The sequence below is a fragment of the Schizosaccharomyces cryophilus genome (genome assembly GCF_000004155.1).
Source record: "Schizosaccharomyces cryophilus OY26 unplaced genomic scaffold supercont4.6, whole genome shotgun sequence".
Lineage (NCBI taxonomy): Eukaryota > Fungi > Ascomycota > Schizosaccharomycetes > Schizosaccharomycetales > Schizosaccharomycetaceae > Schizosaccharomyces > Schizosaccharomyces cryophilus.
Window position 1 is genome coordinate 71,199 of NW_013185629.1, and position 21,722 is coordinate 92,920.

The 21,722-nt window shown below is 36.7% G+C and overlaps 10 protein-coding genes across 10 annotated transcripts; 6 read left to right on the top strand and 4 right to left on the bottom strand.

Annotated features, from left to right (window-relative positions):
• Positions 1-822: 822 nt before the first annotated feature.
• Positions 823-4,407, top strand: SPOG_00909 (fungal specific transcription factor domain-containing protein). The gene has a single exon (XM_013169180.1). The coding sequence runs from the start codon at positions 1,426-1,428 to the stop codon at positions 3,415-3,417; it is 1,992 nt and encodes a 663-aa protein (XP_013024634.1). The 5' UTR covers positions 823-1,425; the 3' UTR covers positions 3,418-4,407.
• A 352-nt stretch (positions 4,408-4,759) lies between these two features.
• On the bottom strand, positions 4,760-5,898 carry SPOG_00910 (U1 snRNP-associated protein Usp109; the record flags this gene model as incomplete). Its single annotated transcript, XM_013169181.1, has 2 exons — positions 4,760-5,837; positions 5,882-5,898. 2 exons carry the CDS (start codon positions 5,896-5,898, stop codon positions 4,760-4,762), a joined length of 1,095 nt encoding a protein of 364 aa, XP_013024635.1.
• A 95-nt stretch (positions 5,899-5,993) lies between these two features.
• On the bottom strand, positions 5,994-7,477 carry SPOG_00911 (splicing factor Spf38). Its single transcript, XM_013169182.1, has 5 exons — positions 7,221-7,477; positions 6,997-7,174; positions 6,673-6,932; positions 6,376-6,619; positions 5,994-6,323 (listed from the first exon to the last, which is right to left on the bottom strand). Exons 1-5 carry the CDS (start codon positions 7,263-7,265, stop codon positions 6,025-6,027), a joined length of 1,026 nt encoding a protein of 341 aa, XP_013024636.1. The 5' UTR covers positions 7,266-7,477; the 3' UTR covers positions 5,994-6,024.
• A 997-nt stretch (positions 7,478-8,474) lies between these two features.
• SPOG_00912 (transcription factor) lies at positions 8,475-11,224 on the top strand. The gene is made up of 2 exons (XM_013169183.1): positions 8,475-10,277; positions 10,339-11,224. Exons 1-2 carry the CDS (start codon positions 8,505-8,507, stop codon positions 10,777-10,779), a joined length of 2,214 nt encoding a protein of 737 aa, XP_013024637.1. The 5' UTR covers positions 8,475-8,504; the 3' UTR covers positions 10,780-11,224.
• SPOG_00913 (NADPH-hemoprotein reductase) lies at positions 11,193-13,141 on the top strand. Its single transcript, XM_013169184.1, has 3 exons — positions 11,193-11,824; positions 11,880-12,057; positions 12,108-13,141. The coding sequence occupies exons 1-3, from the start codon at positions 11,651-11,653 to the stop codon at positions 12,176-12,178; spliced, it is 423 nt and encodes a 140-aa protein (XP_013024638.1). The 5' UTR covers positions 11,193-11,650; the 3' UTR covers positions 12,179-13,141.
• SPOG_00914 (TIM23 translocase complex subunit Tim21) lies at positions 12,720-13,845 on the bottom strand. Its single transcript, XM_013169185.1, has one exon. It carries the CDS (start codon positions 13,675-13,677, stop codon positions 13,006-13,008), a length of 672 nt encoding a protein of 223 aa, XP_013024639.1. The 5' UTR covers positions 13,678-13,845; the 3' UTR covers positions 12,720-13,005.
• SPOG_00915 (UDP-N-acetylglucosamine diphosphorylase Uap1/Qri1) lies at positions 13,772-15,440 on the bottom strand. Its single transcript, XM_013169186.1, has one exon. The coding sequence runs from the start codon at positions 15,290-15,292 to the stop codon at positions 13,862-13,864; it is 1,431 nt and encodes a 476-aa protein (XP_013024640.1). The 5' UTR covers positions 15,293-15,440; the 3' UTR covers positions 13,772-13,861.
• Positions 15,441-16,059: 619 nt separating this feature from the next.
• On the top strand, positions 16,060-17,349 carry SPOG_00916 (DNA-directed RNA polymerase I and III subunit Rpc40). The gene has a single exon (XM_013169187.1). The coding sequence runs from the start codon at positions 16,109-16,111 to the stop codon at positions 17,156-17,158; it is 1,050 nt and encodes a 349-aa protein (XP_013024641.1). The 5' UTR covers positions 16,060-16,108; the 3' UTR covers positions 17,159-17,349.
• A 414-nt stretch (positions 17,350-17,763) lies between these two features.
• SPOG_00917 (uncharacterized protein) lies at positions 17,764-19,606 on the top strand. Its single transcript, XM_013169188.1, has 2 exons — positions 17,764-17,948; positions 18,006-19,606. The coding sequence occupies exons 1-2, from the start codon at positions 17,769-17,771 to the stop codon at positions 19,269-19,271; spliced, it is 1,446 nt and encodes a 481-aa protein (XP_013024642.1). The 5' UTR covers positions 17,764-17,768; the 3' UTR covers positions 19,272-19,606.
• Positions 19,607-20,118: 512 nt separating this feature from the next.
• On the top strand, positions 20,119-21,125 carry SPOG_00918 (V-type ATPase subunit G). The gene is made up of 5 exons (XM_013169189.1): positions 20,119-20,151; positions 20,199-20,237; positions 20,293-20,335; positions 20,384-20,484; positions 20,542-21,125. Exons 1-5 carry the CDS (start codon positions 20,149-20,151, stop codon positions 20,680-20,682), a joined length of 327 nt encoding a protein of 108 aa, XP_013024643.1. The 5' UTR covers positions 20,119-20,148; the 3' UTR covers positions 20,683-21,125.
• The last annotated feature ends 597 nt before the right edge of the window (positions 21,126-21,722 follow it).

The following is a 21,722-nucleotide window of genomic DNA, read 5'->3' on the forward strand; positions in this document are numbered from 1 at the left end:
CTGTACGAGTATTTAAGGAAAACATAAAAAGGCAATGAGGATGTTTGTACTTTCGGTAGTGAATGATACAAGGAATGGATAAAACTAATCATTGATATACAATATTATAAAAGTAAACAAAAAACACAATATAATTTTTTATTTTGCATCCTTCATAGGATATTGATAAAGTTGGAATTGACTTTATTCGGATGATCCGATCACAAATCAAAATTGTCGATTAGGCCCTTTCGTATATCCACTAACGAAACTAGGAACAAAATAGTGTGCCCGAAATAACTTTACGTTGGGTTTGGTCCCCCTAATCCGTTCACCGGATAATCCGAAATGATTTTTTTATGTGAAATTTTGTCCCATAAAGCCCTAATTTTCTAATATTTCATTTTATAAAATCTTAAAATCTAATAATACTCGCATGTGTTATTGAAGTGAAATTTACTCTTTTTCATAAGATGATTTGAGTAACGCAGTTATATAGAACTTGAGATTTCATTCCATATAATCTCCGTAAATTGTAAATTAGGTACTCCTCATTCCTCTGCAAAAAAAATACTGCTCTGCCTCATACATTCGGCTTAGCCGATGGTGGTAGCACTTTCGTTATATGTTATTAAATAACGCGTTCTTGAAACAAGAGATCCCATTACTTAAGCACCTGGTTATATCGTAAGAAAGTATCAATAGAATTGAAAATGGAATAAGTAATGGTTAATTATATTGATAAATTGGGATTTCACTGTTTATTTTGTCTTAATTCAGGTAACATCATAATACAATATATACTCGTTATATTATTCAAAAATTGGTAATACTCGATAACATTTTACTTTCTCTAACAGATCAATGCTAAGGTACCATCGTCTTGCTATGTGCTGTCGCATTGATTACAACTGTACGCGAAGAAATTTCGCGTACTAAACATTGAAATTGGAGTCAAGAAAATTCATAACTTCAACCTTTTTATGCGAAATTGAAGTTGACAACCTCCTTTTGCAATCATTCCATGTCCTTCTCTTTAGTCTGAAATGAACACATGCTCTCAGATGTATTAAACAAAGCTGAATATTTTCTATCCGTTTATACAATTCAATAAACACATAAATGAAAGGGGACAGGTGAAAGGATTGTCATTCATTTTATGTGAAACACAACAGGCGTATTTTCTTGGATATCTCATTTGGAACGCAATGAATTTATTTCATTTTGTTTAACAACTGTAAGTAAAGAATAATTTCTGTGATTTATAACCTGATTCTCTTTTCAGCACTCACATTTCATATTACTATAACTAATCACAAATAACGTCGAATGTTCTTAATCGAACTTTGACGTTTGAAAAAATAGTTCGCTTTCTAATCATTTTTTTATAAGCTTACAAACCCTTTTTGGAGTTGTGTTTGTGTTTGTTGAACGCCTGCATAGCCCATGCAAGAAACTCATAGCAACCAAGGACAATTGCCTTCAACATCCCAAAGCACTGAAGAATTTGAAAATAACGCGTCAAGTCGCGTAAGCTTCAGCCCAAAGTCTGATTTTGCTTTTCAATTGAAGCCCACTCAACGTCAAAGACCAGTAAGCAGAAGAGCACTTCGAGCATGCACGCGGTGTCATGTAAGAAGAACGAAATGTGATGCTAAGCGACCAAGATGCAGTAGCTGTCTAAAAGCTGGTAGTGAGTGCATCATGCCTGATGGATTTTTAATGACCGAACAAGATTCCTATAATTTAGCCTGCAGAGTCCAATGGTTAGAAAATATTTTATCAGAAGCGGGAATTAATGCTTCTGCTTTACCAACAGGTGCCTCTGTTACTATTCCTACCCTGCCTTCGTCACCTTCTAACTCTGAGTGCGACGAATCTGAACTGATATCATCTTACTTACGTGAAAAAGACCTCACGAGCTACTTGCATGCATTGATTTTAGACTTTCCTTTGCCGCTTTCTATTGATTTACAGAATCAAAGCTTTCCTGAAAACTGTTTGCCTCAAAATCACTACATTGGACCGAGTTCAGGAAGTGTGATTGCTGATTGCCTCTCGCGTGAAGCGAAAAGGAGCGGCTTCACGGTAACATCTTCTTTTTTTAACAAAGAAAGGCTGTTTAACCCTATTTTGACAGATATATCCTTCAGCGAAACTTTATACTTGTTCCCTGACCGTGATTCAATACATCTTATATTAATAGCAGTGATTCACCACTTCGTATCATTCCCAATCATAAACCTGAAAACATTAGCTGATTTATTTAATAAAGTTTATGAGAATGGATCTGCAAACTCTGCATACCAATTATACGAAGCAAATATGTGTTTAGCGATTGGATCTTCACTTTTAGGTAAGGATTCCTTCGAATATTTTTGGAAGGCAATTCAATTCTTTTCAAAATCACAAAGCCCTTATAGTTTTGAATATATGCGTGAGCTGCTTTACATGGGAATATATTCATTGCTTGAGTCTATTCCGGGATTGGAATCTTATGGCATCATTAGGAAGGTTGGGACGATTGCTATTGCTCTTGGTCTTCATCGCGAAGTTACATATAGGAATTCTGATATTCCAAGTAGTCTTACGGAATTAATGAGGCGATGTTTTTGGTCCTTTTACGCTTTAGATAGATTATTAGCTTCCACTACAGGAAGACCTGTTGGTCTCAGTGACTCAAGCATAGATGTACAGATGTTTTCTTCGATTTCCGATGTTGAGGAGAATACGTCTTTCGCTGAATTAAATGCAAATGGCTGGAATCTCGAATTAAGCGTGCATGTTATTCATTTACGACGACTTACCTCTGATATCCTTAATGAACTATATCAAGCAAATGTTACTCCTAAAAAGGGTATTCAACAACAGCTACATACGAAATTAGATGAATGGAAATGCGAGTTAAAGCAGTATGCTGATGCTTCTCATGGAAGTATGAGGACATATTTAGAATTGGAATACCTAGAAAATCTTATGCTTATATACCGTCCTACCATAGCGTCAACCCAGTCAGAAGTTTCAGCATGTGTTATTTGCTTGAGTTCCGCATCTTCCTGGATTAAAAATGCCGGGATTATCCATCAGCGCGGTATCCCATTATTGAAGCCCATCATTAAAGGTATTATAATAACGGCCTTCACTTTAGTTTGGGCTTATTTTACTTGTAAAGAGAAGGGACTCTTTATTTTTTCACAGTCGGCTGTAGTATCTGACGTTGATTGTGCCTGGAGATCCCTTAGGTCAGTCGAAGATAAAAATTGGAAAGGTATTTCTGGAGTTATAGCCGTCTTAGAAAATCTTCGAAATTGGATAAGTGGAAAGACGGATTATGAGGTACATATGATAGATGATGCCATGACTTTAGAGGAGTTTGACATTGATAACCACATAAATTTATGGCTAAAGGATTTCGCTGGCTTCAAAGGGCCAACCTAAAGCGAATCAACGTCATTCTAATGGTATTCACATCCCCACAGGCTATCACAGACAACCGTATGCAAATGATATGTATCTCCATAAACTTGAAGCGGTACTTTTCAAAGAAACAAGGCTGAATGTACGATGGTAGTAAGCTACCGATAAAAGAACCTAGTACAGGATCGCAATACTGTCGTATAAGGTGCTATTTTTTTTTATTACAATCATATTATATGGATAATAATTTAAAAATACTTATTGAAAATTTATTTCCTTAACTGTCCTATTTGGCTTCTGGTGATTTATTCAGTATAGATGTGAATTTCAGACTCAGTGGTATGGAATTCGCAAATAATAGCTCTGTTAATTAAGGTAAATTCTTAATGAAGTCAAGACAGTTGATGAGTTTATCCCAAAGGAGCCTTGACAAAGTGCTTTAACGTCTTCTAATACGTCTCACATCCTCTAGTGTGAAAAAACCTTATACTTTTATAACATCTATGTCACCTTTACTATCTAGAGTTTGTTAAGGCTGTGGTAGGTTTGATTCATAAACTAAAAATTGTTTGGCCCTTTTTCCGGCGATGGTTAATAATCGACGTTTCAATCAGTCTTTGGTGAAGAAAGAGAATATACTTGCTTTCTTTGGTGATTGAATGATTAAAATGAGTTTAATATTTTCAAAGAATTTTTGAAAATAATGATAACGGTTTTTATGAGCGGGTACCGTCTATTTATGCAATCTTGCCTGTTTCAGAAATAGTGCTACACGTACTTTGTTATTTCATGTTTTTAGTGATTAGGACGGATATTTTTTAGATTTCCTTTTATATACATGCATATATGCCGAGCGCTATAACAAAAGGTCTAGCTGCTAATGATATAGTCTTAGAATCTGTATCAATAAATCGAATACTTCGCAAGCAAAGGCTGCATGATTTTTATCAGTAATGAAAGTCTAATAACAACAAATATTAGCAATAAAAAAAAACCGTGATATAATTTAATTCACAACTAATTTTCATATAGGTGAGTCGGCTTAATTAGACTAAAGCCGAGTAGTTAGCAAGTGAATAAAAACTCGATCTAGGCCATCATCTCAACATTTTCAGAATTACCCAATGCAATTCTTCAATGTGCAAAGAACCCGAAGATCATATTCCCAAAGAACATAATGAAGAAAGATAGATTGTTTACAAAACAAAGAAAACATTAGAAAGATGAGGCTACCGCTTATTCGTAAACTTGAAAAGAAAACTTTTAGTCATCCACCATTTGTGGTTCAATGTCACAGTGCATAAATACTAATTTATTAGGCGCTGCTCATATCGTTTCACACATCGTATATTACTCTGTATTTTTAAGAAAAATGCACTGGAATTAACGGAGAGGAGTCGGCTTCAAGTCGACTGTCCACAGCTTCCTTCTCTGCAAGATATTTGTCATTCAATAAAGTAGGTGGGATTGGAAGATAAGGATAATCCGTTCCATTTTTAAGGCCTGGTGGAAGTAAAGGTGGATGGGTGAGTTGATTTAAACTTTTTGCTGCGTATCGATTTACAGAAGTAAAGGGAGAAAAGTTATGAGTAGGGATAGTACCCCAAGAAGGATAAATGGGAGCATGCAATGCAGGCCAATATGTACTTTGCGCGGCAGGAAGAAGACTCATAGAGGGAGGCCGAGACCAGGAAATTTGAATTCTTTGACCGAGGATTGGAAAGTTATTCATTTCATTGATTGCACGTTCGGCGCTATGTCTCTGCACAAATATGATTTTAGCAAAACCACTAAATACTTGAGTATGTAGCACTTCTCCAAGATGTTCAAAATAAGATCGAAGGGTTTCGGATTTTATTTGAGGAGAAAGACCTGAAATAAAAATGGCAGTATTATTCTGGTCCGTAAACTGGTTTACAGGTTGTGGGGAGCCATAAAAACCAGGGGAATTAAGATAGGTATTTTGATCAGATCGAATAGAGTGTACAAGAATAGGACGCTTGATACACAACGCTCCTTGCATTTCAACATGTGCCCTTTCAGCTTCTTCTAAAGAACCAAGCCATACGAATGCTAAACTCGTTGATGATGAATCCATGCAGCGTAAGACTCGCGCAGAGACGCAACCGTACGACTGAAATAGCTGTTTTATTTCATTTTCAGTAACATCAGGATCAATGTTTGTAATAAAAAGCATATAATAATTCGGTTTTTCCCAATCTGCCAATACGTCTAATAGAATAGGGCTACCAGAAATGGTCTTTTGTCCGGATAAAGTGATTAATGCATTAGCAGCTGCTTCCGCTGAAGGAAACTCAACTTTACATGTTCTAAGTAAAGCACGAGATTCACTGTCTTGGTAGTAAGTAACGGAGATCGGCGTATTATTGAAGAGCAACTTTACTTGCTCTTCATCCATCCAATCTTCGAGATTATTCAGCCTAAATGCTTTTGTTAAAATTTTGAGAATATAAAAAATTATTACCATAAACTATTACTCATGCTGGCTGCTAAACCTCAAGTCCTCTCTGCTGCAGCGTAAGATGCAGTGTTAGACTAGTGAGTATGGTAAGGATGAGGTCCAAACTATAGGCAGATTGAGATGCATCAAAGACAATTTTATTAGTTCTAACTAAGTTCTCCAAGAAACATTGTTTTGTCAGAAGAACATGAAAGGATGATGTTTTGAGTTGGATGAAAATCAACGTGATTAACACAACCTTCATGACCAGGTAATTGGTATTTTAGTTCACCGGAAGAGGATGACCAGACATAGGTATTTCGATTAGAGCTACCTGCAGCAACTAAACGGGAATCACCACTCCATGCCGCTCCTAAAAGGTTATGCTCTAATCCATGTACGGCCCCATTAAAAACATTCAAATGCCTTTTGGAAGGAGCAAATGGTTTAACGTCAAAGGTTTGTACTAAGAGATGGTTAGTATTTTAAGCTGGCTATTGACTTGGGGAAAGATTTACCTGTATTGTCCATGGAATTGGATAATAAAGTGGAACCATCTTTAGACAAAGACAAACTCGTTATGATATCATTATGTTCTTTCAAAGTATAGATGACTTCGTTTGTCCTTAAATCCCAAGCTTTAATGACACCTTCTATTCCTCCTGTGTATACAGTAGTACCCTGCTGAGAAATGGCAACAGCTGTAAGGGGATATTTTTCTTCTATGCTTTGTATACAGCCCTTAGAGCGGGAATCCCAAATCTTAAATTATGGTTATTAGTATACATGTTGACCGAAAAGGAAAGCAAACTTACCTTCATTGTAGAATCATCGCTTACTGAAGTTAGCAGTTCAGAACCGACCCGTAATACATCTAGAGCATTAACCACGCCAGCATGGCCTTTGTATTTTCTTATTTTTTTTCCAGAATTAGTATTCCAGGAATATAAATTGGCATCAGAGCAAGCATTGTATAAAACTTCACCATCTCTGCTCCATTGTAAATCAGTAATGGCACCTTTTGAACCAGACAAGATACCAAAATTACTGACCTCTCCAAATACATTCCATAAGACTAAATTTTGAAAATAATATGTTAGCCAACAGCAGTTTAGGTAAACGAAAGGCATCAAACATACGTATCTGACGATCCATCCCTCCAGACGCAAATTTCGAACCAGAGAGATCAAATCTGGAAACTAAGACTTCTGAAGTGTGTCCTATCATTTGTAAATTAGGGGCCATTAAGTCAGAGGTCCTAGATACAACATCTTCATCTGAGGCTAAAATTACATCTTCCACACGAGGTCGTTTCACCTGTATTTTTTGTCAGAAAACATTCATTTTCACTTTTGATACGTACGACATGTCCATTCTGAGGAACTTCGGGTTCTTTTCGTTTATCCATTACTATTTAGAAATGACACGAACGTATAAAACTAGAAAACAGCCAAAGATGCTAAAAGTATTTTAAAGACAGATAAATTATCAATTTAATATATTGCAAAGTAGATTTTTTGAATAGATTCCAGTCGATTTTGTTTCACGGTAATAAGCCCTTCTATACAGTAATAGCTAAAAGGATATAACCGTAAACAGCTAGTACGAAAACCCAGAGCATATTTTCTAGAGTATTGGCATTCATTTAAGTATGTTTTTACAAAATTCTTTTAAAATTTATTTTACAAGCAAAGGTGGTATTCTATTCAAAATCTGTTAGTTGTATGCACACCTTCAACAAACATTGACAGTAACACTGTTCGGTCAAAAACCATCTGAGAGATTGACTGTTTCAGAATATAGAAAGTTTTTTTTGTAAAATTGGCTTAGAAATCTTAAAAAACTTGCCTACAGTCTGAAATAACCATATTTATTGTTTTATCATACTAATATTGTATTAAAATTATCATACTCTCTTCGAATTCCGTATAGCTGATTAGGACTCTGTAGCGTACCTGCAAAAGTGGCTTGAAGTATGTTTTACGGATATGTAAGAGCTTGGAAAAGCATTTAGTGCCTTCTAAAGAGAGTTCGTAAGTAAATAAATAGAAATGAATTTAGATTCAGAGTGCAAGGACATGTGAGAAGAGGAAATGAAATAGGAAAATGATACATAGAATGAGCTCTTTTCTATATCGCAGCTAACATGTGCGTGATCACCAATGTGATAGAACGAATGTGTACAAAGTTGAATTCCTTGATTATTTTGCTATTCACCGTTGGAAACATATGAAAAAGAGTAGTTAAACTTCATTTCATTTAAAAGTGTATAACTTTAGTGTTTGTCATATAGTTTATGTGTGAACGAAACGATTAGCATTCGTTGTGAAAGTCAGAACATTGGAATTATACCACCTTTATGAGAACAGAATTCTATTACGTGAAAATAAAAGTCAAAAACAATGACAATGAATTACAAGAGAGCAATCTCTGTTGAAAAGGCCGTTGCTTGATGTATATGAAACCGTAAAGGCCCTCTTTTATATGAGGGTAGCGTTTAGACAGTAGGAAATAAATATAATAAAAGTATTTCTATTCGAATATTGTTTATTTCATCTTTAGCTTTCTTAGCAATGTAACTACTTTGCTGTGTCCTCCAGAGGCAGCTGGTGTGGTGCTTCAACTCTCTGCAACACCACCCCAGTTCATGGCAGAACCGGCTGAAAAATCTAGCTCGAGTCAGCAGGGCAAATCAAATGATTCTAATAACCATGAACATACGAATTTATCCGATAGGACAACTCAATCCCTGCTGAACTCGTATATCTATGATTATCTCGTAAAGAAAAACTATTGGGAAGCAGCACAAGCGTTTGGACAGGAAGCGCAAGTTCAAACGCTTGTGAGACCTTTTAGTAAAAATTCGGCGACTTCTGGTAAGCAAACAGCTTCTTCCCCGGCAAACGTTAAGCGAGAGAGCCCAAATTTGAACGAGCCACAAAACTCTGAATCTACTAAACAAGTTCCTAGTCATACAGATATAGGAAGAGATCCTCCTCCACCTCCAGTTTTGCCAATTGACTCCGCAGGTGGTTTTTTGATTGAATGGTGGAACGTTTTTTGGGACATTTACAGTGCTCGCAGAGGAAATGGTTCAGAGCCTGCCATGGCTTACATGTCTCATATTAACAATTTGAGGAAGAAGTCTTACATGAATATGCAATTGTTACAAAAGAATTTAATGCAATCGGGACCCCCGAGCAACATGTATCAGGTTCCCACGGCTCCCCAGATGTACAATGGAGATCCTGTTCACCATTTTGATTCATCCAGGACGCCCCATGGAAACGGAATGCTTATGGATAGAAATCGTCAGCAGCTGATGCGTCAGGCTGTAATGAATAATCAAGGTAGAGAAACTTTCCCTCCTACTGCTGCCCAGCTTCAACAGCTAAAGCAGCTACATTATCGCCAATTACAATCACAAAAGCAGCAACCTGAGAATCCAAACACAACCCATATTCCTCCTGTTTTTCCTACTCCAGCATCTAATCCGCAATCGAAAACGCCGCCAGTTATGGGACCTGTTCCTCAAGATTCTTTCCCATCTAAACAAAAAACGCCTGCTCCTGAATTTAGAAATTATCAAACGCATGGAATAAGTGACGCTAATCCTAATGCGGCAGCTGCAGTCGGTGCTTCCATACCTGGTCAGAGATTAAGCCAGCCGCTGACGCCTAATTCTATTCCTCACCCCCCAGCTGCATTTGATTCTACTTTAGCAAATCCAGGAAACTTTATGGTTCCTGGAAATTCTGCACAACCGCTGCTCCATGAAGTGAATTTTCAAAACAATGGAACATACCATCAAAGACAATTTATGCCGTCTTATTCAAATCCTCCTTTGCCACAGAATGCTCCTGATAAATCCCAGGTACTTCCACAACGTCCTAGAGTACCGGTATCCCAACCAAATCAGTATGGATTCCAACCACCACCTCCTTATGGACAGCCAATGCTCTACGGAATGAATGCTCCTTCAGCACCTAATAATGTAAATCCAGCATTAAAAAACTATATGGAAGAACTGAAGTTGCTTGAACAACAGAATAAAAAACGTTTACTTATGGTTCGTCAAGAGAAAGAGCACCGCATGTATCAATCTACATCACCAGAAAACAGAAGCTTTCCTGCCCATCCAGATATAAATTCCGGAGCTGCCTTCAATGTTATACCAAAAACAAATGAAAAACAACTTGAAAATACGGCTTCTGAAAACGTTATGACTAGCTCTGATGCGGCATCGATGGGAGCAATAAATCGTCCTATTGCGTCAGAACAACGAGCGTCCCCATATTGTTCTGAAAAAAATATGTCTATAAATTATACGGGGCTTGTCGCAAGTCCTGCAGATTCCGCAATGCATTCTCCAGATATTAATAGCGCATTGAGTCGCTCTGGTAGACCAACTCCGTACCGGGTAAGTAAATTCGATAAAAAATTCTTTCATGAAAGAAAAATACTAATATACATGTACATAGGAATCGCCAACAGGAATAAAAACGAAAAGACGGCGTCAGTCTAATACGCCTACCACAGATTCTCCTATTGTAAATGCGGTTCAAAAGGATGATCGATCAGAATTACAGTCGGTCCCTGCTGTTCCTTCAGTTGATCCCTCGATGAAAAACATTAATTTTCAAGATAACGGTGTGAGTATGCAAAATGACCAACAATTTCAGGGAAATATTTCTAGCACGAAGGAAGCCGGACAAAATAAATCTTCTATACCAGGTTCTGGAAATAATATGGAAAACCCTCCAAATGTTCCTGTATTGGATGCTCCTGGATCTACTGACCTTGATGCAGCTTTGTTGAATGATTTTGATTTTGATAAGTTTCTTAAAGATACAAGCACGACAGATGACATTGGATTCGGGTTATTCAATATGCCGGACAATGCGGATCAAACGACCAGTTAGCACTTGTGATATAACCTATTTTTGTTTATATTTTTTTCTACTCGTCTATATATACTTTTTTTTTGTTTTCGTCGTTTTAATGGTTTATTTTTGTTCAACATGTCCCTATATATGTTACCAAAAATGCTGGGTATGAACGTTCAGTCAATGATTTTTATTTTATGTTCATCGTCGTATGGAATTTCTTTATTCTCTCTTCGATGGAAAACCATAACATTATGTTATATAAGGATGCACCTACCCATCTTTAATGTACCTTTTTTTTTGCAATAAATTGTTTAGTTGTTTCTTTTCCTTTAATGTACACTACGCATTATTCAGATCTGTTCTTCGAATACTAATAATGAGCAAGTAAATTGAGTCCAAAAAGTTTACCTCGAGATATTGAATAAATAAAAAAGGCGAGCATTCCTATTCATTGTAACGGTGTTTAACCAAAACCCAGCCAAAAGTTATTGGAGTATAGATCATCCATCATCACAATGTGACAATCGGTGTACGATCGGAAGTTTTGTTTTATTTGCAACATTAGATGTTTATGACATATGCTAAAGATCTCGTTTTTTTGCGAAAAAAAAGATACGACCGTCACCTACCAAGTACCTTCTCGAGCCTCGCAACAGCAAACGTACATCAGCTTCAAAGAAAAGCTCAAAGTTTTCCTTTAAACTTGCCCATTTTTGTTTCTCCTGTAAACATTGCTTTATTAACGTAACAAAGTAACGACTTGATTCTAGGTAACGTAAACAGATGGAATGTAAATATGCCATTTGGTCAGCAAAATTTTTCGTCCTTTACATATTTTTGGCAACTATAGAGGTTGATAAGAAATTATAACTTGGTTTGCAAATCCATTGGTTCTTATAAAAAAATGTCTTCTTTCTTTAAGTCCCTATTTTCCAAGCGAGAGTCTACTAAGGAAGAACCTGAGCGTGCTGGCTTAGAAAAGCAAAAGAAGAGGAAAAGCAAGAAAAAAACAAAGAATGAACCTGGATGCACTCAAGAAAAATGGGATGAATTGGTAGAAAGTGGTGAAAATCTGTCTGTAAGTGGTTTCGTTGTCGCGTTGCATTGATGATTGAAAGCTAACAGGATATAAGGGAGTGGATCACCCTTTTCCAGTTACTAAGGAAGAATTGAAAAAGCATAATACTAAAGAAGATTGCTGGATTGCTGTAAGAGGAAAAGTCTATAATGTTACCACCTATCTTCCATATCACCCGGACGGCGCAAAAAAGATCCTCAAGCATGCTGCCATTGATGCAACTGGCCAATATAGTGAGTAGATTACCATTTGATTGACTTTAATGTACTTACACATTCTACAGTGAAGGCTCATGATTATGTAAACGAAGAAGAAATGCTAAAAACTTGCTTCGTTGGTCCACTAGCAGAATAATCTGCCCCAAAGCATCCATTGAAAGGTTGCATGAAATATATCGTTTACTGATGAGATGTGTATGTTGAAGGGGCAATGAAGCGGCCGCATTCATCAGTTTTCTCTACGATATTTCATTTGGGAAATACCACATTAAATGTGAATGGGAGAGGAATTATTATCTAGAGGTCGAATTTAAATTGATCTGGTTTTATGGCTGCTGCAAAGTATAGTTGCTTGAGCACGGCCCTTTTGGTACGAAACAAGGTGCCTTTATCAATATAACAGATACCCCTTTCTAAAGCATTCTCCTTAGAGAAGTTTTCTTGCTTTGCTTAGAATATAGAGTCAGAATGGAACCGACTGAAGATTGTTTATTTGGCGTTAATTTGATATAAATTGTCTGCGAAAAAGACTTAGTTTAATCTTTACAAAGCAAATTCTTTACATATTCAGAAAATAAGAAGTTCATGCGCATTTGCTTTTAAATGAATCCTATATTGAATTGTCTTATGGGACCGTCGAAAATTTCGTCTTCAATAGTAGGAAATCCCCGATAAGACTAAAGTGCCTACTTCCATGACCATTCATATTGCATGATCAGTGATAAACATAACTTTTATTTCATTAACTTTTTTCAAGAGTCCTAATTTGTCGACTTCTACGGCAAAACGCTAAATAAAAGGATTTAAAGCCATCATATTTTTCCACAAAAAGCCATATTTGCTTTGCGCATCCTTGAATGCAAAATGTAACAACATAAAAGAGGATCTATTGAGTAGGAAATGTGCTTCAGTACAAACCTTTAAGCAAAAAAACAGGAGACTTGTCTCGTTTTTTAGCTTCGCTTATTTTCCCCAGCTGATGTTTTTGAGACTTCCCCAAAGACCCAGATTCTTGTTCTGGCGCTTTATAGATCTTGTTTTGTCAAAAAGAATAATATTTCCATAATCGTGTACGTCAACGTACAAGTATTCCCAGGTGTAATCCTTTCCAGTATTCGCGAGTCTTCCAAAAACATGGCCCTTATGTCCATTTCCAATCAAGTGAAATTGTATGACCAAGTGTTCAATACCTTTATGGTCCCAAACTCTGCTCGTTAAAATACCATGAGTGCGTCTTAATGGGTGACTAGCTGCGCCTATAGCTTTCATTTCTTCACCAAAAACATATTGACATTCTGCATTACTTCTTAGTAAATCGAATGCCTCATCACCGTAGTGTGCTTCTCCCGACCAAAGACTAGTAACCAAAGCATAGACGATTAAGCCAAACACACCGCCTCCGAAGACGATAATTGACAAATTTCCAAAGTTTGCAGAAGTACGATAGGCTTTTTGAGGAGCTGTAAGATCTTTCCACGATTTTTCAGCAGGATCTTTGAAGACACGAGCCAAACGTCCCTCTTTGGGCTTTTCCGGATTCTTATTTAAGGACTCGGATGCAAGCGAATACAACCGTTTCGGCTGAAACGTGCAAGGAAGACGGGATGTACTAGTTAACCGAATACTACGTCTCATAGGAGAAATCTATTTTGAATTATATGGAAAAACCACTTGGAAAACGGAAAACAGTGGTGTATCGAAGTGTAGGTGGTTGGAAATTGACAAATGACCCGACTCACTATTTCTCGGTAAAAGGGTTGGTTTTCAATAAAAGAATGAATAGAACAAGGTCTTGAAAAGAAGTAGGGGAATTAATATATTAATATAAAGGATGCTCACGTATGTGCTTTCCTTGGATCCATTCTAGAGACTCACCTAGGAGGCTGAAGGATGGAGCAACAAAAGGGCAATCGCCCTGTTCTAAAATTCCGCCATTCTGTAAAATCCATTTTTTGCCAAGAGCGTAGATGTCCTGCAAGCATGTATTTTGATTATCGTTGGTTGCATTCAGTGAGTTTTTCAAAGGACTAAATGATGTTTCCCGTGAAACTTGTAGACAGCCGAATTTCTCAATGGAGATTTGTTCAAAAGAGTCAAAAATAAACATTTCAAGTTTGTATCCATTTGGAGAAGATGGCTTGTAAAACTGGTTATGGGTAATGTCAAAGTTTGGTATCTTTTTTAAAGCAAGGTGAACAGGAAGACTTCTAGTATTATGAGACATATGTTCTAAAAATCCCAAAGAAAAATAGTGATAGGCAATATTTGCAGCACGAAGTCGTAAACAAGTTTTTCCGTCCACTGTTTCTGTTGCTTGGGAAGCCTCTTCAGAAATTTCAGAATATTCAACAACCGATGGATGTGCGTTTTGAGACACAACTAAGCCAACTTTTTCTTCTACTAACTTCTTTTCTACAACTTTCATAGCCACTTGGTACTCTTTTTCTTGTACCATACCGATAAAAAAAGGATCTACTGGCAAAGCAAGAACATTGTCTACGCTGTAAGCAGTTATATGGGAAATTCCAGATTCTTTCATATGTCGTAGCGCGCCTGATTCTCGTAGAGCCTCATAAACTCCACCATTTCCATTGGGTGCCTGGGCAAGAGTACATTCGGACTCCAGGAGGATCCGCCCTTCCATGTCTAAACAAGGCAATTTTCCCTGTTCGAAGAAGAACACGTGTTCACTTGGTATTCCAAAGTAGTTGCTTTTCTTAAAAAAGGAGAAGGTTGCGTCTTTATTTGCATCGGACACCATAATATACCATAAAACTCTAGTCGACTGTTTCCGCATAGGATATGCTTCTCGAGCAAGATGCTCAGCTCTTTGAATTTTCAAAGCTTGTAGCGCAAATAAGCTTTCATGTCCAGGTAACCCAATGTCAAAGCATCCTTTTGGATCTTCTGAACCCAGCCTGGTGCCTTGACCGCCAGCAAGCACTAAAGCAGCAACGCGGCCCTTTGAGATTTCTTCTAAACCCAAACCGTACCATGAATCATCAATCTTTGAGATAATAGGAACAGGAGAGACATCAGATGGATTCAGTTTGCTTCGCTTTTGACTCTGTTCAATCGCATCCTTGAATTTGCTCCATATTTCTTCTAAGTGCAAACTCTCAACTTCACCCCAAAGTGCTTGAAATTTCTCACGAGATATGATTTTTAATTTCTCTAACTGATTATAAAGATGTAATTGATTTGCTCTTTCAAAAGTTGGACGGTAACTTTCCAATGCACATTCCAACATACCACTTATATCTAATTAATGGAGTTCCTTCTATGCCTCTATCTTTCAGGAGTAATTTCGTTAAATTATTCTTTAGTATAAAATAAGTACCGCAGTGAATCTTCTAAATGAATACTACTGGTATTTGTTTAATATAAGTCATTTCTTCATGTAGTGGAAGACTTTTGTTTTCAAAGTAGCGATACTAATATTACCTTTTTAGGATAATGCATATTGGTATCTATGGTATTAGTTTGGTGTCGTATAATAAGTAGGTAATACATAAACAAACGAACAGTTTCACCTTTGTAGAATGAATCTATAAAGAAAGGAACAATGAATTACAACAGAAATGATTAAAAGCTGCAAGAAATAAGCATGGCGCCGAAATTATTTTGGCGCTGATTGTCAACCATGAAAGCGAATGGCAGCATGCCACTCATACAGTTCAATGTGCTTAGGAAAGTCTATACAAGTAAGTTTTTGAAAATAAAAACAAGTGAAATATGACTAGACCGTATAGGATCGCAGATAAATATATAAGCCAAATAATTTTACGAGAGAATTTACCAGATCAACCTTTTACATTCCTCAAAAACAAATGACCACTAAATTATGCAACACACTCGACTGGATAGTTATTGAATTCATTCATATATTCATTCCTTCATTCTGGCTTACTCTTCAAAACTTTTGTTTATTATATAAGGTACTTCACTAAATGGCTAAGTAGTTCGCTATCAATAATTACGAAAAACAACGCACCAAACACCAATCAGGAAAAAGTTGTGAAAATTCATATTGTCCTTTACCAATCTCCCATCGAATAGAAACACAATGGCTATTGATCGTTCGAGGACGGAAGTTTCTATCCAGTCTGACCGTGTGAAAGATGTCACCAGTACAGACTTTCCTGGCTATTACTTTGATGAGGACAATTCCTGGAATTTGGACAAATTTCGCGAAAACTTGAAAGTCTCCGTTACTTCATTAAACGAAGAAGCAATGACTTTTGAACTCAGTGGAGTTGATGCTTCTATTGCAAATGCATTTCGTAGAATTTTAATTGCTGAAATCCCTACGTTAGCCTTCGAATTCACCTATATTATAAATAACACCAGCATTATTCAAGATGAAGTATTGTCTCATAGAATTGGCCTTTTACCGATAAAGGCCGACCCCGACATGTTTAAATGGTTTCAGCGGCCTATTCCTGGCCAGGAAGCCACTCACACTGATTACGATACGGTGGTTTTCTCACTCAGCAAAAAGTGCGAATTTAACAAAGAAGCAGCTGCTGATGAGAAAGACCCTAAGAAGCTTTACATTAATTCAGAGGTTCTTTCGAGCGATTTGGTCTGGAAACCTCAAGGACGACAAGAGGAACGTTTTGCTGACTCTCCCATTCGTGTTGTAAATCCAAACATCGTGGTTGCTAAGCTACGTCCCGGTCAAGAAATTGATTTGGAAGCTCATGCTGTATTAGGTGTTGGCCAAGACCATGCCAAGTTTTCTCCTGTGGCTACTGCTTCTTATCGTCTGTTGCCGACTATTCACATTTTATCTCCCATTGTAGGTGATGATGCCGTCAAATTCCAAAAGTGCTTTCCTGCCGGTGTTATCGAACTAGAAAATGGCCCTGACGGAAAGCAACGCGCTCGGGTTGCTGACGTTCGTAAAGATACCGTTTCCCGTGAATGTTTGAGACATCCAGAATTTGCCGGCAAGGTTCAGTTGGGCCGTGTTCGTGATCATTTTCTTTATTCAGTAGAAAGTACCGGAATCATGACTCCTGATGTTTTATTCTTGAAGAGTGTTGCTGTGTTGAAGTCCAAATGTATGGCTGTTAAAGCTAGCCTTGACAGTTTGGGCTCAGAAGCTGCTTAAAAAATGTTTATTATTGATAACTTGGGCACGTGTTCTAATATCATTGGAAATTGGTAAATATGACCACGTAGACAGTTGTTCATAATTGGCTTAGAAGAGGGTTTGCGTTTGGTTTTTAGGAAAGGTTCAAAAAAACTTAATAATAATATTCTTAGATCATGTTATATGGCCATTTTAGAAATGGAAATCAGAAATAATGTTTGTTTCTTGTCTGAATAGAAATGGTAAGCATATTAAAATAAAGTATCTTTGCTGTATGAGTCAAAGAATCTGGAGGGCAGCAACCTTTGAGTCTTTACTGACGGGTAAGTTGTAAGAGGAAATTTATTGATTTCTACGGCGACAAACCATAAGCTAGGAAAAGAACTTTGTTTAAGACCATAAGAACTGTAGATATTTCCTACTATTTGCTATTTTTCGCTGTGTTTAATACTTAAACTTATTTATTCATTTTTGAATTTCTATTATTTCTCTCGGTGATATTACCGAATAAAAACCTCCTTTATATAATTAAAATTCGGTTAATGAAGCTCTAAATTATCAGATTCGTCTAGAAGCAGGGACTGGTATAAAATCTCTGTTCGTCTTTAGGAAGCTTCTACCATCCGCCATGCAGGGATTTTGCAGCCAGTTTTTTCGAAAGCTGCTAAGGAGCAATCAGTTCCGTCTAGCGGATCCTCTGATTCAGACTAGACGTACTTTTATAACCACCCATCCTTTGCATAATAACCTTCATGCGAACTTTTCGCCTGATACTCAGCGACACATAAAAAACAATTCATCACTCTTGGTATGCGATTTATTATATGGAATTGAGATGTATGAAAGTAAATCTAACAGAAACTAGCTAGATCAATTAAATGCCCAGGTACAAGCCAAAAAGTACAAGGAAAGCGTTGCCACGTTCGCCGGCCTTAAGCCATTAGGAATTTTGGATTCATGGACGCTTACTAGATATATTGCTTTTATTGTAAATCGCTCAAAAGGAATCCGTGGTCGTGGATCTGTAGATAAAACTACTTTGGAGAATTTGGATGATATTTTGAAGTATGCTATCGAGCATCAGGAAGTAGCCACGGCTCACTTTTGGTCCAATATGATTAAGTCTTACATTGACTTGAATGCATATAACAAAGCCGCTTTGATTGCCGATATGGCTCTTAGCCATATAGGGTATTTGCACAATAACACGAAGGTTCTTTCAAGTCTTTATTTGGCTATTTTACAAGCAAGACTGTTAAATGAGGCAACATTTGACCAATGTAGCCAAATAGGATCAATGATACACGAGCATCTTGAAGGAAGAGAAGCCATTGACGAGTTGGTGGCTGTATACCTGATTTACTCAGTGTTCCCCGATCCTCAAATTCAGAAAAAAGCTCACCATGCTTTGGTTAATTTAAAAGGATTAACCTCTTATCACTCTGAAATTATTTTGTCTGTCTTGGCCAACAGAGATTGCATCGATGACGCTTCTGATTATTTACTACACTCGAAACTGGATGAATCCAATCTCCCCTCAGTATTCACTACAGTATGGTTTTTGCAAAAAATGTTTTCCGAACAGCAGTCTGTTGCCCCATTGATGCCGATTTTGAATTATCACCTTGATGTTTCTCCAGGCAGTGTCTCTCGGTTAACGAATTGTATCCTTAGTCTTGCTCTCAAGCAACCTAACTTTGAAAGAGAGCGTGGGAAGGTTGAGAGATTCATCAACAACTTATTGAATCGCGTTTTTGAGGAAAAGCGTTATCAACCAAGCATTGGTACCGCAAACATTTTATTTACTGTTGCTTCTCGTTTGCGCGATGAAAAATGGCTTTTCACTGCGCTTGATTTGATTTCGAATTATGAGCTGGAACCAACTCATGTAACGTATCGCTCTTTGCTGATTACTTATTCATATTTACCCAGTAGTTATGAGCAAATTACTCAAGCTTGGAGTCAACTAGAAGCTGTCTTATCAGAAATGGGCGTTCCGGTAACATCAAAAGAGCTTACAATTCTGTCCAACTGTGTGAACTCGCAACCAAATCGTGAAAACCAGGATGCCTGCTTGGAATTTCTTGTTCATCAGTACAGAAAATATGAAGCAAAGGAAGTAAACACATAAATACCATGTACTTTTAATTTTTTTGACGTTTAGTTTATGGCTCACCTTTTGGAGGAAGATTTTACGTATACGAAACTGTGAAATATAATACTGTCTTATTGTCTTTTGGATCTATTACGTCGTTGTTTTCCATCTCAAATTATGGTTTCCTACGTTTAAATGGATAAATAATTATGCTGAGTGTACTTGATTTCGATGTTGTGAAGAAAAGTTGTTATAAAGTACAAGCATAACTCCAACTGTTAAATTGTTCTACTAAAAAATAAGTAATTCCTCCTTCTTTTATTGAATTTAATTATCTTGATAATAACTAATCAAGTCATTTGTTTGGGACATGTCGTGAGTAATAATCGAAATTTAAATCTATATATCTCTTGTTTAAACGTAATACTTTCATTTAGATAGAAGTAAAAATGAAAGAATTTGTTATATCTTTTTATTCTCGGCGAGTTGTAATACTAGCTTGGTTTGTTTTGGCTATAAATCAAACGCCCAAGCCAGCAAACTGCCAAAAAAAAAAAAAAAAGAGAAACTTCATTAGCGGTGATATTTTACTATTCTACTGAAGAGAAAACACTCAATGTGTCCATCTTTTTATGTTCATGTTTATACTAATGTTTACTTACTGTAAGTATAATATTTGAAGAATTCGCCAAATTTCAGTCAAATAGGAGAAACTTGAATAGCGTGAAATGCAGTAGCCTGTCATCCTATATAACGAACGTTTCTCAGGTTCTTAATTATTCGGTATTTTAATAACGCATTTCGTTAAGATACGTTATATGAAGGAAGGGACAGACGCGCAGTGTAATCATCTGGCATTTGGAAGGGTGAAAGTTATCAAGTTGCCAATTTCTAAACCAAACGCCAACGTATCATGGTATGACGATTTTAGATGAATGAAAGAAATAGGGACTAATTTATTAGAGTACACAAACAAATTCTGGAATCCAACAATTATTGGAGGTTTGTAATGAGAAAATTCAACTTTGGAGGACCGGATGTTAACGTTATGAAACAGGCTGAGAAAGTAGCCCGCAGTATTGTCGAAAAGGCTCGTCAACGTATGAATTGCTAAATTTGCAGGATCTTTGCTAATGCATGAAACGTAGACCGTATCCAAAGATTAAAGGATGCGCGCCAGGAAGCCAAGAGAGAAATTGAAGAGTATGCTGTTACCAAGGAGAAAGAATTTAAAGATCTGGAGAGTAAAGTATGTTGGAAATTGTTCATGATAACAGACTTGAATTGCCTTTCTGACATTTTATAGGCTTCCGGTGTGTACAGTCAAGCAGAGGAAGAAACGAAAAAGCAAGTGGAGGAAAACTTTGGTACTATCAAAGAGAATGCAAACAAGAACTCTGATAAAGTAGTTGAAGCCATCTTAGCAATCTCTTGCAACGTAAAGTGAACATTCGCTACAAATAATTTTGCCGTTCATCTATTTCGTTCTTTTCCCTAATATATTGACGAGAAATAAGTCATGGAAATCTCATTTTATTTTGAAGTGATGATAATTCTAATTTGCAGACTTTACTTGGAAAACTAACTCGCCTTTAAAGGAGGATAGTGTTTTAAAAACAAAATAATATCAAATAGAGCACTGGTTCCTGGAATAGTATGAATTTTAAAGAGGAGAAGATACTTGTTAATTAAAGGAATGACTTGATTTTCTAAGCTGATTAGTGAGCAATTGGTGCGAAATGCTTCGCTTATATGAGAAAAAGATTCCGCTTGGTTTTACCTTTTAAAGTTAAAGTAGTAAGTTAAAGTGGAAGCTAATAGCTTCCAAAAGTTTTTCTCTGTATGATTTGATTGACTTTGCTATTCCACTGTTTGCCAAATATTATACGATTTCAAAAAATTCTAAATTCTACGTACGCTTGCCAGTACTATGTAGTCATTGAGATCCAGAAAGTTATTATAGAATGACTTTGTTCCTTCACGGTTGTTCCACAGATATTCACTTCCACTGTAATTTTTATTTTTATTTCAAGCTTCTTGTCTTGCTAAACGAAGAAACCATTGTAACCCCCGCATAGCTATATTTCCCCACATAGCACAGAGGTACTGTAATTTAGGAAGGGACTAGTGTCCTTCCTCGTTAAGTCTCGTTTGCTGATGTTGTAATATTTAACGATAACGGTTTCAACTCTGCTTTAATAAATAATGTTGGCTAGTTGGAAAAGCAAAGCAAAAGTGTAAAAGTTGGAAAAAAGGTAAGTATAATTTGAATGGAATTAACTATCATTCGTCATCATCCTCTGCTGCTTTACGACAAGGAAGAACCATCAATATTTTACTGACCTCTAAGAAATTTCCTTTTAAAAAGAGGAATCGTTTACGGTAAAGAACTTCAATGAAAACAGAAGTGAAATATAACGCTTCTTTGTGCGTATAACCATTTTGATTTATTTTTAGCATTCTCAAAACGCTACTAATGTATAGGAT